The following is a 15,681-nucleotide window of genomic DNA, read 5'->3' on the forward strand; positions in this document are numbered from 1 at the left end:
TACTCATAGTCACAGACCACTGCTCATAACCTAAAAGCACATTGCTATTACCATGTATTGTGCTACTCATTTGTGTCCCTGGTACAATCTAGAAGTGAAGTCAGGGTCAACAATGTGGGAACCCAACAAAGGCTTAAAATAGATTTGTGCTGTCACATGACCTGTGTGAATGCTAAGGCCTCTGAGCTTTGCAGGACTCACCAGAGTAAGAATGCTTCCTTTGAGACCAAGAAAAGGGCAAGCCATGGCTGTCTTCCTCCTCCTCCTGACGTACACCATGAATGCACAGTACTCTGTTCATGACCTTGGAGCATTGCAGCAGACAGTATTTCTGTGTCTGGCCATGGTGTCAGATCCTTCTGAGCCCATCCCTGCTCTTTTGTTTGATTTGAGGATATCATGGGGTGAACCACCACCCTTGGGTGCTACACAGCCTGCTTTGCTTCCCATTTCCGGCTCAGATATTGTACATATGGCAAAATCCAAGAAAATACTGAATAATACAGGAAGAGAAAGGTTCTAAAGAGAGACAAAGATAAAAAAAAAGGTGGATATTTCATCCATGGGTTGATTGAAAACTGAGATAAAAATAATAGGAGCCAAACCCAGAGACAGTATAAGACTGGATTCAGTCTTTTAGCTGAAGAACATCACATCCCTTCCTGTGAAAATATTTTACGATCTGTACCACAATTCCTCCACAAATAAGAAAAGAGATAAAAGAAGAATCATTTTTCTTAATTACTTGAGCTGAACAGGCTTTTCATTTAGCCGAAAAGTACTTAAAAGGTCCACATAGAAATCAATTATCCTAAATTAGATATTACCAATATTGAGGTATTGTTATTTATGTAAGTGAATTATATCATGTTATTGGTATAAATTCATTCTAATTTTAAGTATACCTCTTTTCTTAGAACAAACTGAGAACTGTGGGCCTCCGCCTAATATCACAAATGGTGTTATTGTTGGTGAAGTACTGGCAAGTTACACACCAGGATCATCTGTGGAGTACAGGTGCAATGAGCATCATCGACTGAACGGGTCCAAAATGTCCTATTGTGAAAAAAGAGCGTGGTCATCTCCCCCTGTTTGCATGGGTAAGGGGGACACGCTGAAGGGCACTGTGATGTCTGTCCTTTCCTGTGCTATTCCCATCGTGATTCATACCCTAGAAATCATTTGTTTATTTCAGAGCCGTGCATCCTGAATGAAGACGACATGACGAAGAACCACATCGAGATCAAGTTTAAAAATGAAGGGAAGGTCTTCCATGGAGATTTGATGGAATTCATGTGTAAGGAAGGCTATGACCTGCCGCCCTCTGAACTCTCTGTAAAGTGTCACAGGGGGGAGCTAAAGTACCCCTCCTGCATTAGAAAAGGTAACACGGTGGTACCTGTAGACCATTAACCACCTTGGCTGGAAATGTATACCTATGACTTAATAATTCCTTGCAATGGGTTTGAGCTAACTTCCAACGTTTAGCCATCACATGCACTCACATAAGATGACTCTGTGAACATATTTGAATTGCAATGAGTCATTTTCACTTTAGTTTCCATTATCTTTGGGTAGCTGTACAGAGGAGTTGCCATTTAACAAGGCAGTTTATGAATACAATATTTGCTGATCAATGTCACTACAGGTGACACATACACACACATTCACACACCTCCCCCTCCTGTTGTGGTTTTCTCTCTTTGGAAACTCCCAATAGGGTTGCCTGACTTCTTTAAAACCAGTGGCAAAAGAGTCTAACAGCAAGAATACCTTTACAAATGTATGCTTCAAAATTATGTTTTCATAATCACATACTGATCCATTGATGTGTGTGTGTGTGTGTGTGTGTGTGTGTGTGTCTGTGTGTGTGTGTATAAAAGCTAGCCATTGGGCTGGGAAGGTGGCTCAGTGGTAAAGCGCTTGCCTTGCATGCTTGAGGCCCTGGGTTCGATTCCTCAGCACCCATAAGCAAAAAAAAAAGCTGGAAGTGGCGCTGTGGCTCAAGTGGTAGAGCGCTAGCCTTGAGGTGAAGATCTGAGGGGCATCGCCCAGGCTCAGAGTTCAGGCCCACGACCGGACCCAAAATAAAACAAAATAAAAGCTAGCCATTGTACCCACTTATTGACATAGAGAGATGGACATAGGGTGGGGGCAGTCCTACGCTCTGTGCGCCACATATTCTATGGTTCCAGATCATGTACATTCTTGCTGAATCTTCACTATAGTTTGCAATTGTATGACTAAATAGGCTGCTATTTTTCTGTAAGAAAGAAGAAATGGATGTCCCCCTCCACCTATTCCTGTTAATTCCAAAATTGAAAGTCATTCGACATTTCATGATCATGATGAAGAAGTAGTTCACATAGAATGTGAACGGCATTTTGAGCTCCGGGGCTCAGATGAAATGCGCTGTGAACATGGAGAATGGACGGAGCCCCCTAAATGTGTTGGTGGGTAATGTCTTGATTATCTTTCCCTGTAGCACAATCCGGTCTGTGGCTAAAGGGGGCTCTTGCTTTCTGTCTTTCCAGAAGAGAGGAGGGTAACCTGTGAGTACCCACCCAGCATCCAGAATGGCGCACCAATCCAAAATTCCAGGGCTTATTCCCATGGGGATAAAGTGGAGTATCGCTGTGATACGGGATACCAACTCCAAGGACCAAAGGAGTTAGAGTGTCATCATGGACAGTGGTCATCTCCCCCAGAGTGTGTCAGTGCGTATGCTACCATTACCATCAACAGATAAACCTGTAGGGCATGACTTTCCATTCTGCTTATTTAGCTACATACTCATAGGCACAGACCACCACTCTTAACCTAGATGCACATTGCTACTACCATGTATTGTGCTACTCATTTGTGACTCTGGTACAATCTAGAAGTGAAGTCAGGGTCCACAATGTGGGAACCCAACAGTGGTTTAAAATAGATTCGTGCTGTCACATGACCTGTGTGAAGGCTAAGGCCTCTGAGCCTAAGGACTCACCAGAGTAATAGTGCTTCATTGGAAGCCATGCACTGGTGACTCAAGCCTGTAATACTACCTACTCAGGAGGCTGAGATCTGACCTTCGTGGTTCATTCTAGCTCGGGGAAGGAAAATCTCCAATTAACCACCAAATAACCAAAAGTGGTGCTTACCTTGAGCTGAAGAGCTGATAGACAGTACCCAGGCCCAGAATTCAAGTCCCACAACTGACAAAAAAAAAAAAAAAGAATGCTTCCTTGGAGACCAAGAAAATGGTGTACCATGGTTGTCTTCTTCCTCCCTCCTCCTGAGGTACATGAATGCACAGTACTCTGTTTGTGACCTTGGAGCATTCCAGCAGATAGTATTTCTGTGTCTGGCCATGGTGAATCTCATGTCCTTCTGAGCCCCATCCTTGCTCTTCCGATTGATTGGATTATATCACTTGGTTGAACCATCTCCCCTGGGTGCTATCCAGCCTCCCTTGCTTCCCATTTCTGGATCAGATATTGAATATATGGCAAAAATCTAAGAAGAATGCTGAATAATTGAGGAAGAGAAAGGTTCTAAAGAGACACAGTGGCCATTTCATCCATGGGTTGATTGAGAACTGAGATGAAAACAGAGAGAAGGAAGAAAATAATAGGAGCCAAACCCAGAGACCAGTATGGAGTGGATTCAGGCCTTTTAGCTGTAGAACATCACTTCCCTCCCTGTGCAAGTATTTAAAAATCTGTACCACAATTCCTTCACAAACAAGAAAAGAGATAAAAGAGGAATCACTTTTCTTGCTATTTATAATTCTTTATTAAAACTACTTGAGCTGAACATTTCTTCATTTAGCAGAAAAGTAATTTTAGAATGCCCATGAATGTAGAAATCAATTGTCCTAAATTAGATATTACCAATATTAAGGTATAATAATTTAGGTGAGTGGATTTTATCATGGTTTGGTATAAATTCATACTAATTTTAAATATACCTCTTTTCTTAGAACAAATTGAGAACTGTGGGCCTCCGCCTAATATCACAAATGGTGTTATTGTTGGTGGAGTGCTGGCAAGTTACACACCTGGGTCATCTGTGGAGTACAGGTGCAATGAGCATCATCGACTGAACGGGTCCGCAATGTCCTATTGTGAAAAAGGAGTATGGTCATCTCCCCCTGTTTGCATGGGTGAGGGGGACACGCTGAAGGGCACCGTGATGTCTGTCCTTTCCTGTGCTATTCCCATCGTGTTTCATACCCTAGAAATCATTTGTTTTTTTCAGAGCCGTGTACTCTGAGTGAAGACGACATGACCAAGAACAACATTGAGGTCAAGTTTAAAAATGAAGGGAAAGTCTTGCATGGAGATTTAATAGAATTCAAATGTAAGGAGGGCTATGAGCTGTCTCCATCTACCCACTGGTCTGAACTCTCTGTGAAGTGCCACAGGGGGGAGGTGAAGTACCCCTTCTGCATTAGAAAAGGTAACATGGTGCTGCCTGTAGACCATTAACCACCTTCCAATGTTGAGCCATCACATATACTTACATAGTTTGACTGTGCAAACAGAGTTTAATTTCAATGAATCATTTTCTCGTTTATTTTAGTTTCCATTATCTTTGGGTAGCTGTACAAAGGAGTTGCCATTTAACAAGGCAGTTTATGAATACAATATTTGTTGATCAATGTCACTCTCAGATGACACATACACACACATACACGGGCCTCCCCCTCCTGTTGTGGTTTTCTCTCTTTGGAAGCTCCCAGTAGGATGCCTGACTTCTTTAAAACCAGTGGCGAAAGAGTCTAACAGCAAGAATACCTTTACAAATGTATGCTTCAAAATTGTGTTTTCATAATTGCTGATCCATTGACTTGTGTGTGTGTGTGTGTGTGTGTGTGTGTGTGTGTGTATAAAAGCTAGCCATTGTACCCACTTATTGACATAGAGAGATGGACATAGGGTGGGGGCAGTCCTACGCTCTGTGCGCCACATATTCTATGGTTCCAGATCATGTACATTCTTGCTGAATCTTCACTATAGTTTGTAATTGTATGACTAAATAGGCTGCTATTTTTCTGTAAGAAAGAAGAAATGGATGTCCCCCTCCACCTATTCCTGTTAATTCCAAAATTGAAAGTCATTCGACATTTCATGATCATGGAGAAGTAGTTCACATAGAATGTGAACGGCATTTTGAGCTCCGGGGCTCAGACGAAATGCGCTGTGAACATGGAGAATGGACGGAGCCCCCTAAATGTGTTGGTGGGTAATGTCTTGATTATCTTTCCATGCAGCACCATCTGCTGTGTGGCTAAGGGGGCTCTTGCTTTCTGTCTTTCCAGAAGAGAGGAGGGTAACCTGTGAGCACCCACCCAGCATAGAGAATGGCGCACCAATCCAAAATTCCAGGGCTTATTCCTGTGGGGATAAAGTAGAGTACCACTGTGAAAGGGGATACCACCTAATCGGGCCGAAGGAGATATCTTGTCATCATGGACAGTGGTCATCTCCCCCAGAGTGTGTCGGTGGGTATGCTACCATTACCATCGACAGATAAACCTGTAGGGCATGACTTTCCATTCTGCTTATTTAGCTACATACTCATAGGCATAGACCACTGCTCATAACCTAGATGCACATTGCTACTATCATGTATTGTGCTACTCATTTGTGTCCCTGGTACAATCTAGAAGTGAAGTCAGGGTCAACAATGTGGGAACCCAACAGAGGCTTATAATAGATTCATGCTGTCACATGACCTGTGTGAACGCTAAGGCCTCTGAGCTTTGAAGGATTCACCAGAGTAAGAATGCTTCCTTTGAGACCAAGAAAAGGGCACGCCATGCCTATGTTCCTCCTTCTTCCTCTTGACCTACAACATGAATGCATAGCACTCTGTTCATGACCTTGGAGCATTGCAGCAGACAGTATTTCTGTGTCTGGCCATGATGAATCTCATGTCCTTCTGAGCCCCATCCCTGCTCTTCTGTTTGGTTGGAGGTTATTACCAGCTGAACCATCACCCTTGGGTGATGCCTGCCTTGCTTCCCATTTCTGGATCAGATATTGAACATATGGGAAAATCTTAGACGAATGCTGAATAAGTAGAGGAAGAGAAAGATTCTAAAGAGAGACAAAGGTTAAAAAAAAAACCAGTTAACATTTCATCCATGGTATGATTGAGATGGAAAGCAGAGAGAAGGCAGAAAATAATAGAAGCCAAACCCGGAGAATAGTATGAGAGTGGACTCAAGTCTTTATGCTGAAGCACCTCATTTCCCTCCCTGTGCCAATATTTTAAGATCTGTACCCACAATTCTTCTCAAACAGGAAAAGTGATAAAAGAGGAATCATTTTCCATGCTATTTATGATTACTTTATTAAAAAAAACTACTTGAGCTGAACATTTTATTTAGAAGAAAAGTAATTTTAGACAGCCATGAATTTAGAAATCAATTGTCCTAAATTAGATATTACCAGAATTGAGATATGGTAATTTAGTTAAGTGGATTGTATCGGGGTATTGGTATAAATTCATATTAATGTTAAAACTACTTCTTTTTTTTAGAACATAGCAAGCACTGTGGGCCTCCGCCTAGTATCACAAATGGGACTGTTGTTGGTGGAGTGCTGGAAAGTTACAAACATGGAGACTCAGTAGAGTACAGGTGCAATGAGTATTATCTACTGAGTGGAACCAAAACATCCCATTGTCGAAAAGGAGAGTGGTCATCTCCCCCTGTTTGCATGGGTAAGTGGGAAACATGCTGAATGGCCACCCTGATGTCTATACTTTTCAGTGCTATTCCTATTGTGTTTCATAGCATAGAAATCATTTGCTCTTTCAGAGCCATGCACTATGAATGAAGATGACATGACTAAGAACAACATCGAGATCAAGTGGAAACATGAAGGGAAAATCTTGCATGGAGATTTGATAGAATTCAAATGTAAGCAGGGCTATGAGCTGTCTCCATCCACCCTGCTGTCTGAACTCTCTGTGCAGTGCCGCAGGGGGCAGGTGAAGTACCCCTCCTGCAATAGAAAAGGTAACACAATGGTGCCTATAGACCTTTAACTGCCTTGGCTGGAAATTTATACCTGTTACTAAATAATTCCTTGGCTTCAATTGCTAATCTATTAATTGAGATTGAGCCAACTTCCAATGTTGAGCCAGTACACATACTTAGATCAGATGATTCTGGGAACATATTTGAATTTCAATGAGTCCTTTTCATTTTTATTTTAGTTTCCATTATATGTAGGTAGCTGTACAAAAGAGTTGCCATTTAACAAAGCAGTTTATGAATAAAGTCCATGAATATCGTCACTTCACCATTCTCACCCATCCCTCATTTTTTTTAATTTTGTAGGATATAGATTGGATTCTTGTCTGAATTTTTCTCCCTCTTCTTCTCTGAATTCCACAACTAACCTCCAAATTCACACACTATGATCAACTAGGATTCATCCCAGGAATGCAAGGCTAGTTCAATATATGTGAATCAATAAGTGTAATACAACACATTAGTAGAAGGTCAAGAACCACATGATCATCTCAATAGATGCAGAAAAAGGCTTTTGACGAGATCCAACACTGCTTTATGATAAAAGCTCTGGAGAAGTTAGGAATGCATGGAACATTCTTTACTAGAATAAATGCTGTGTATGTCAAAAGAAAGAACAGCCAATATTATTCTTAAGGGTGAAAATCTAAAATGAATGCTTCTAAAATCAGGAATGAGACAGGGATATCTACCATCTCCATTCCTCAATATAGTACTGGAATTCCTAGCAAGTGCAATAAGACAAGAAAAAAGAATAAAGGGGACCCAAATAAGCATAGAAGGTATAAGACTGTACCTTTTTTCAGATGACAGGATCTTGTATTTAAAGGATACTATAGGCTCCTCCCCCAAGCTACTAGGGCTGATATAAAAATTTGGTAAGGTAATCAACCCATAAAAATCAAGCTTTTCTGGATACTAACAATGAGAAGATTTGGACTGAAATCAGGCAAGCAACTCCACTATTTGTAATATATGTAACCTCAAAAAAATACTTAGGGCTTAATTTAATCATTTTCTTTTTCTTTTTTGTTTTGCTTATGTGGTGCTGAGGAATTGAACCCAGGGCCTCAGGCATGCAAGGCAAGCGCTCTACCACTGAGCCACCTTCCCAGCCCTCATTTTCATTTTTATAAAGAGAAGAATCGAAAGGCCTTTGAACTATCCCCAGACCATCAAGGGAATAATTAATCTTATGTCAGCATTCTGCAATGATGTGAAATAGCACCCGCTTAGGGTTCATGGGGAACATTGTCTCAGAAAAGGTTTTGATTCATAGTGAGAGATTTTCTTTAATCCCTGGACAGTATAGGGATTATTACACTTTTTAAAATTTTGTTCTTTCATTAACTTTTATTTTTTATTTTCATTTTATTATCCTTAAATAGATGCATGGAACGGGTTTTAATTCAACATGTCAGTTTGTGAGTGCAGTGCATCTCAAACAATTTCTTCATTCTCCCCAACAATTATTTTTAATAAGAAATCAAAAGGAAGATAATATAAATGGCTTTAAGAGAGATATCACACATTTTCAGGTAGACTGTAAAGAAATTGTAACTGTCAAAACTTGGATATTAATGTGCATTTGAATTTTATAACATGTAACTCATCATCAGAATTAACTTTATACTATGATATAATTATAGAAATACTTTATTTTATTAGGAAGTCCTGGGGTTCACAAGTGAAAGGTGCTCTACCAGTGCTCTACCACTTGAGCCATACATTCAGCCTGACTTTTTGCTGGAGATGGAGTGGATTTTTCTCCTCAAGCTGGTTTCAAACCTCAGTCATTCAGATCCCAGACCCTTGAGGAGCTAGAATTACAGGTGTGAACCATCTGCACCACTGCCACAAAAATATTTTAACAGTTAAAAACTATTTTGAGTACTACATTAATGGCCTTTGAGACAAAGAAGTAATCCTTGTTTTATTTCTGTAGCAATTATGAAAACTCTGGATGCTTATCATAGCAATTCATCATGTACTTTAAAATTGTCTTTGCAGAATCTAAAGGAAGGTGTGCACCTCCTCCACTTATTAAAAATGGAGTCATTATTAGTTCAACTGTAACCACTTATGAAACTGGTTCCTCTGTAGAATACAGATGCTTTGAGCACCATTTCCTGCATGGACATAAGGAGGCTCACTGTGTGGAGGGAATATGGACTCCTCCACCGGTATGTTTAGGTATGTGCATGAAATGTCACACATCCCTAGTCAGTAAGTAAAGCAATGACACATACTCAACTTCCTGTCACGTTTGCCTCAATTACAACACTAACATCATGCTTAACTTACTGCTATGGGATTATTTTTATTTAGATTCTTATTTAATCACTTTTTAAAAAATCTTTCCTCTAGGATACAAATAACTAAAGGTCCAATTTATTTTGATAAATACTAAGTGCTAACCACACATCTGATACTGTTTGAGTTAGGCAATGAGATGGGTAAGCATAGTAGTATAGCTAAACATGTCAGTAATTACCATTCAGTATGATTATTGACATGGTAGAAAACATGAGTATAGCAGGGCAACAAAGGGAAGGTCGTGTCAATATGATCAATATGGAAAGATGAAGCAAATCAGGCACTGGTGACTCATGTTTATAATCTTAGCTAAGCGGGAGGGTGAAATCTAAGGATTACAGTTCAAAGCCAGCCCAGGAAGAAAAGCCCACCATACTCTTTATCTCCAATTAACCATAAAGAAAGGAACAAAATAAAGGAAACAAGGAAGGAAACAAGGAAGAGGACAAAGAAGGAAACAAGGAAGGAAGGAAGGAAGGAAGGAAAAAGGAAAGAGGAGGAAAGGAGGAAGAAAGGGGAAGAGAGAAAGAAAGAGAAAGAAAGAAAGAAAGAAGGAAATGAATGTCTTCTTAGTAAAGTATCCTGACAAATCACATTTATGAAGAATATCAGACCATATACCAATGTCCTATCTTAATAAGAAGAAGTATTTCTTTGTTTTCAGTTCTGACTTATTTATTTTATCTTATTTCATTGGCCAGGACTTAGGTATACTGTTGGCTGGATAATGTGATGAATATCTTTATTTGCTTTTCAGTCTCATGATTAAACTTTTAATAGTTCCCCCTTATATATCACCTTTAAGAATCAAATTTTACATACTTCCAAAAATAGGTAAAAGATAAAGAAACTTATCTTTATTTTATGGAGAGCATTTAAAAAATCATCTTTAATAAGTACTTTTAACCTTGCCAGTATCTATTATAATATCATTATTACTTTTTCCCGTGCATTTAGTGAATTATATTGACTCTTTTTGAAAGTTAAACATAGTTATTTTCTTATAAGACATATCACAGTTGTGATGAATTATGTTTATTACATCCATTGGTTTATTTGCTAATATTTTGTAGTTTTACATCTTTTTTTTGTGTGTGATAATACTGTACAGAGGGGTTACAATTACATGGGCAAGATAATGAGTACATTTCTTATCAAGCATTGTAGCCTCCTCCTTTGTTTCCCCTTCCCATCCCTTCCCTTCCTCCCCCCACCCCCCAATCCTCTTCCTCCCCCTCCCCTTCCCCCCCTCCCCCCCACACCAAAGTTGTAAAGTTCGTTTTCAACATAACGACTTGTACATCTCATTGTTGCAATGGGTCCACCTGTATCCCTATTTAAACAATTTGTTTTTCCCCTTCCCCTCCACAAATTATACCAACATCAAATACAGTGAAAGCAGGGGTTATAATATAAGAAATAATCTTATAAATGTGCTAGAAACAATTGCATAAAAGAAAAAAACATTTGAATACATATCTTAGGATTCATTTCCCTAACATCACCTTATCTGACCTTTTCTGCTTGACTCAGACGTATACTAGATATTGCAAATAAGGGAAACCATGGGACCTATGTTTCTTTGGGCCTGGCTTAATGCACTTAATATAATTTTTTCCATGCCTTTCCATTTCCTAACAAATGGGGAAATGTCATTCTTTCTGATGGAGGCATAGAATTCCACTGTGTATATATACCACAATTTCTTGATCTATTCATCTACTGAGAGGCATCAGGGTTGGTTCCATATCTTAGCTATAGTAAATAATGCTGCAATAAACATATTCGTGCTGGTAGCTTTAGTGTGGTCTTGTTTGTAAACATTTGGGTAAATGCCCAAAAGTGGGATTGCTGGGTCATAGGGGAGCTCTATGTGGAGTCTTTTGAGGAACCTCCATACTGCTTTCCAAAGTGGTTGAACAAGTTTACACTCCCACCAACAATGCAGTAAGGTTCCCTTCTGTCCACATCCCATCCAGCATCTGTTGTTATTAGAGTTCTTGATTATAGCCATTCTAACTGGAGTGAGGTGGTATCTCAATGTTGTTTTGATTTGCATTTCTTTTATGGCTAGGAAGGTTGAGCATTTCTTCATGTGTCTATTGGCCATCCTTCTTTCCTCTTCAGTGAAGTTTCTCTTTAAGTCTTTAGCCCACTTATTTATTGGGCAGTTGTTTCTTTGAGGATTTGTTGTTGGGGGATTTAATTTTTTGAGTTCCAAGTATATTTTAGATATGAGACCCTTGTCCGTTGTATGGTTAGTGAAGATCTTCTTCCAATCCGTGGGCTTTCTATTGATCTTGCTAGCTATGTCCTTTGCCATGCAGAAGCTCTGCAATTTCATGCAATCCCATTTGTCCAACCTTTCTTTGATTTGTTGTGTTTCTGGGTCTCTATTAAGAAAATTTCGGCCTGTGCCAAGGAGACCTAGGGTTTCTCCTATTCCATCCTGTAATGTTTTCAGAGTGTCTGCTTTGAGTCTGAGGTCTTTGATCCATTTGGAGTTGATTCTGGTGCAGGGTGATATATAAGGATTTAGCTTTAGTTTTTTTTACAAGTATTTAACCAATTTTTCCAGCACCATTTACTGAAGAGGCTGTCTTTCTTCCATTCTATTTTTTTAGCTCCCTTATAAAAGATTAGATGGCTATAGGTCTGTAGGTTCATTTCTGGGTTTTCAATTTTATTCCATTGGTCCTGAGGTCTGTTCTTGTGCCAGTACCAAGCTGTTTTGATTACTATGGCTTTATAGTAGAGTTTGAAATTTGGTATTGATATTCCTCTAGCAGTGTTCTTTCTGTTGAGGATCGTTTTTGCTATTTGGGGTCTTTTATTGTTCCATATGAATTTTTGGATTGCATCTTCTATTTCCTTGAAGAATGAGGTTGGAATTTTGATAGGTATCATTGAATTTGTAGATAGCCTTGGGAAGTATTGCCATTTTCACGAGGTTGATCTTTCCAATCCAGGAGCATGGGAGTTTTTTGCCACTTTCTAAGTTCTGTTTTGATTTCCTTTACATCTGTTTTTATAAGGGATAGATTGGTCTGTTACTGTCTTTTCAGATTTGGTATCAAGTTTTTGTTGTTGATCTCACATAGGACTTGGGTTTTTTCCTCTTTCTGAGTTCTCTGAGATTGGTGATATTTCTTTTGTATTAATTCTAAGAATTCACAAGCAAGCTGCCTAACTCTTTAGTCTTGGTGGAAAGATTTTAATGGCAGTTTGAATTTGTTCAATAGACCCTGACAATTTCTCTTCTAAGGTCAGTTGCATAGGAAAGGTTTTGTGAAATCACATCTGAAGTGTCTGAATAGTTGACATAAGGTGATTCATAACATCCTTTTATCCTCATCTTAATATCTTAGTGATATATTTTTGTTATTGCATGTGTCTCTTTCATTCTTGACCTATCTTATAAATTTTATTAGAGTATTACTACAAAGTTCCTCTAGAAACTTCATTAATCTTTTCAAATAATGAATATTTACATTTGTTAATCAATATTTACATTGTTAATGTTGCTTCCTATTATTTCTCTGAATTCTTTCTTCCTATTTTATTTTACTTTTTTTGGGGGGGGGAAGGGGGATGGAGGAGGGGTTGGTCATGGTGCTTGAACTCAGGGCCTGGGCACTGTCCCTGAGCTTTTTTGTTCAAGGCTAACATACTATCACTTTGAGCCATAGCACCACTTCTGGTTTTCTGATGCTTAGTTGGAGATATGAGTCTCGTGGACTTCCCTGCCCAGGCTGGTTTTGAACTGTAATCCTCAGTTCTCAGCCTTCTGAGTAGCTAAGGATTACAATGGGAGCCACCAGTGCCCGGCCTCTTCTATGTTTTCTTGAGATCATTTTATTACTCTTTTTAAAAACAATTATTTTATTGTAAAGATGCTGTACAGAGGGGTTACAGTTACATGAGTAAGGTAATGAGTACATTTCTTGTCAAACATTGTTACACTCTCCTTTGTTTTTCTCCTACTGAAGTATCCCAGCTTCCTGGGGCTGGTGGGACTCGAACCTACAATCAGCGAAAGGAATCCCCAACATTCAGTCAATTGGCTAGGAACCTTTATTAGCCATGACCACTGATCTCTATTACACCAAGACAGTGAAGACCAGCAATGAAGTCAAATAGCTCAGGGTATTTAAAGGCAAGATTCATGGTGGGGTGGGGTCGGGGGTGGGGGTACTCTTAGGTGGCCAGTGGTAGTATCATAATCAACAAGCAAGTTACAAAAGCAGAACAAATGGTGATTACAATTCTGGTAACCAAGGGAATGTAAGGTGGCTGAGCCTAGATAATTTCTCACAAACAGCCTGGTGCCTAGGCCAGAGATAGGGCTGCGCACCCAGCTCCAAGGCCTTAGTCAGGTGTGAGCTGGGAAGGCTTTGCCCTAGAGAAATGCACGTAAACTTAGGAAGACATTACTTCCCCAAATGGTCTAGAGGGAGATAAGCCATCCTTAAAAATGCAGATGCCTAGTGCAGCCATCCTGGTGTTTGAATGACTAACCTGGAGTTTCTTTCTACAAAGAGGTTCTGCCTTACATGTTTTGCCCTATTTCTGCTAGCTACATGGAATTTTCTTGGTTCTAACACTACTATCCCTCCCCTTCCTTCCTTCCCCACCCCCCACTCTGCAAGTTGTAAAGTCCATTTCCAACTTAGTGTCTTGTGAGTATCATTGTTGCATTGGGTCATCCTGTGTCCTTGTTTCACTGTTTTGCTATTTATTACTCTTTTACAGGCTTACTTTGGTGGTAACCTGGGTTTCTGATTTATGGCTTTTGTATTATTTTAATGTGTGGATTCAAGCATGCTTACTTTCTTTTGAGTGCATTATTAACTTTATCATATGTGTATAGATGTATACTACAATTATATATATTTGTATATTCTCTTTGCATTGTTTAGTAGTTTCTTTAAAGTTCTAAGCATTTGGAAGATTTTCTAGTTTTCATTGTTGACAAACACAGAAGAAACCCATATTCTGAAATTGATATTTAAAAATGCTTTTATTGTAGAAAAAATCAAATAGGTTCTTTGGATGACCAGATTCTTTTAAGTTTTTGCTTTTGTTTTTTCATGCATTTGGGAAAGAACACAGGGATATTTTCAGTAACTGTCACTCAAAACAATGCAGTCTTCCTCTTAAAGAGAGAAAGTGGTCAACAAGTCTGCAGCAGTTTTGAGAATCTAGCTTATTCCTTCATTTCCACAAAATATACCCCATCTAATAATCAGTGCTTTGACAGGATATTTCATTTGATATTTCTGAGGAAGGGAAAAATAGCATAATTTCACTGAACATTAATAAATGTCAAGGCCTGTGAAAAATAGTCCTCGTCTGTTTGTTTATTTGCTATCTTTGAACATCTTATGCCCTAAAACTATCAAGATAGATATACTTTCCCTCAATATATAGGAACACACGAGTAAATAAGAGTTCTGGGTTTTGGTGTGTGCATGGGTAAGAGTATTGAATATTTTTTCTGACTCTTTTACTAATTCTGCCTCACTTGGCTCTCTTTAGGATTTTAAAGTCATCATGAACAGTTAACATAATAATTCCTATGTGATCTTGGTACATCTTTTTTTTATGCTTTCTTTTTTTTGTGGTGGGGGGGGTCCGGTCGTGGGCCTGAACTCTGGGCCTGGGCGCTGTCCCTCAGCTCTTCAGCTCAAGGCTAGAACTCTACCACTTGGGCCACAGTGCCACTTCCGGCTTTTTTCTTTTTGCTTATGTGGTGCTGAGGAATGGAACCCAGGGCCTCAGGCATGCAAGGCAAGCGCTCTACCACTGAGCCACCTTCCCAGCCCCTCTTGGTACATCTTATACCAAGAGGTATCAAGATAATTTTCTCTTATTTACTATTTTTTTTTTCCTCCAGAGCCTTGCACATTGTCTCATCATGAAATGGAAAAGAATAATCTACACTTGAAATGGCATTTTGATGATAGGCCATTCATTTTGCATGGCGAATATGTTGAGTTTCATTGTAAGAGAGATACTTTCCTAGTTGAGTCATCTGTTATCAGAGATGAAGTTAGAGTGAAATGTGACAAAGGATACCTGAAATATCCAAGGTGTGTCGAAAGAGAGAGGTAAGAAAAATCACTTACAACTATTTTTTTACATTATCATTCAAAATTGATGTTATAAAAACTTCAGAAATATTGTACTCCATAGTACTCATATGTCACAGCTGTTAGAAAAGGAACCCAGTCATAATGTTAGTGATCCTTGGACAACTGGATAAAAAAATAACTTCATATGCATGGTAATTAAGTGTACAAAATTGAACTATATCTCGAAATTTTTTCATACTT

At 39.2% G+C, this 15,681-nt stretch overlaps 1 protein-coding gene across 1 annotated transcript; it reads left to right on the forward strand.

Moving 5' to 3' along the window:
* Positions 1–244: 244 nt before the first annotated feature.
* On the forward strand, positions 245–15,460 carry LOC122126723 (coagulation factor XIII B chain-like). The gene is made up of 12 exons (XM_042701186.1): positions 245–404; positions 918–1,100; positions 1,196–1,384; positions 2,271–2,453; positions 3,965–4,147; positions 4,243–4,443; positions 5,046–5,225; positions 5,306–5,488; positions 6,532–6,714; positions 6,812–7,012; positions 9,041–9,223; positions 15,243–15,460. Exons 1-12 carry the CDS (start codon positions 245–247, stop codon positions 15,458–15,460), a joined length of 2,247 nt encoding a protein of 748 aa, XP_042557120.1.
* The last annotated feature ends 221 nt before the right edge of the window (positions 15,461–15,681 follow it).

The sequence above is a fragment of the Dipodomys spectabilis genome, unplaced genomic scaffold, assembly GCF_019054845.1.
Source record: "Dipodomys spectabilis isolate Male_0828 unplaced genomic scaffold, ASM1905484v1 ptg000288l, whole genome shotgun sequence".
Taxonomy (NCBI): domain Eukaryota; kingdom Metazoa; phylum Chordata; class Mammalia; order Rodentia; family Heteromyidae; genus Dipodomys; species Dipodomys spectabilis.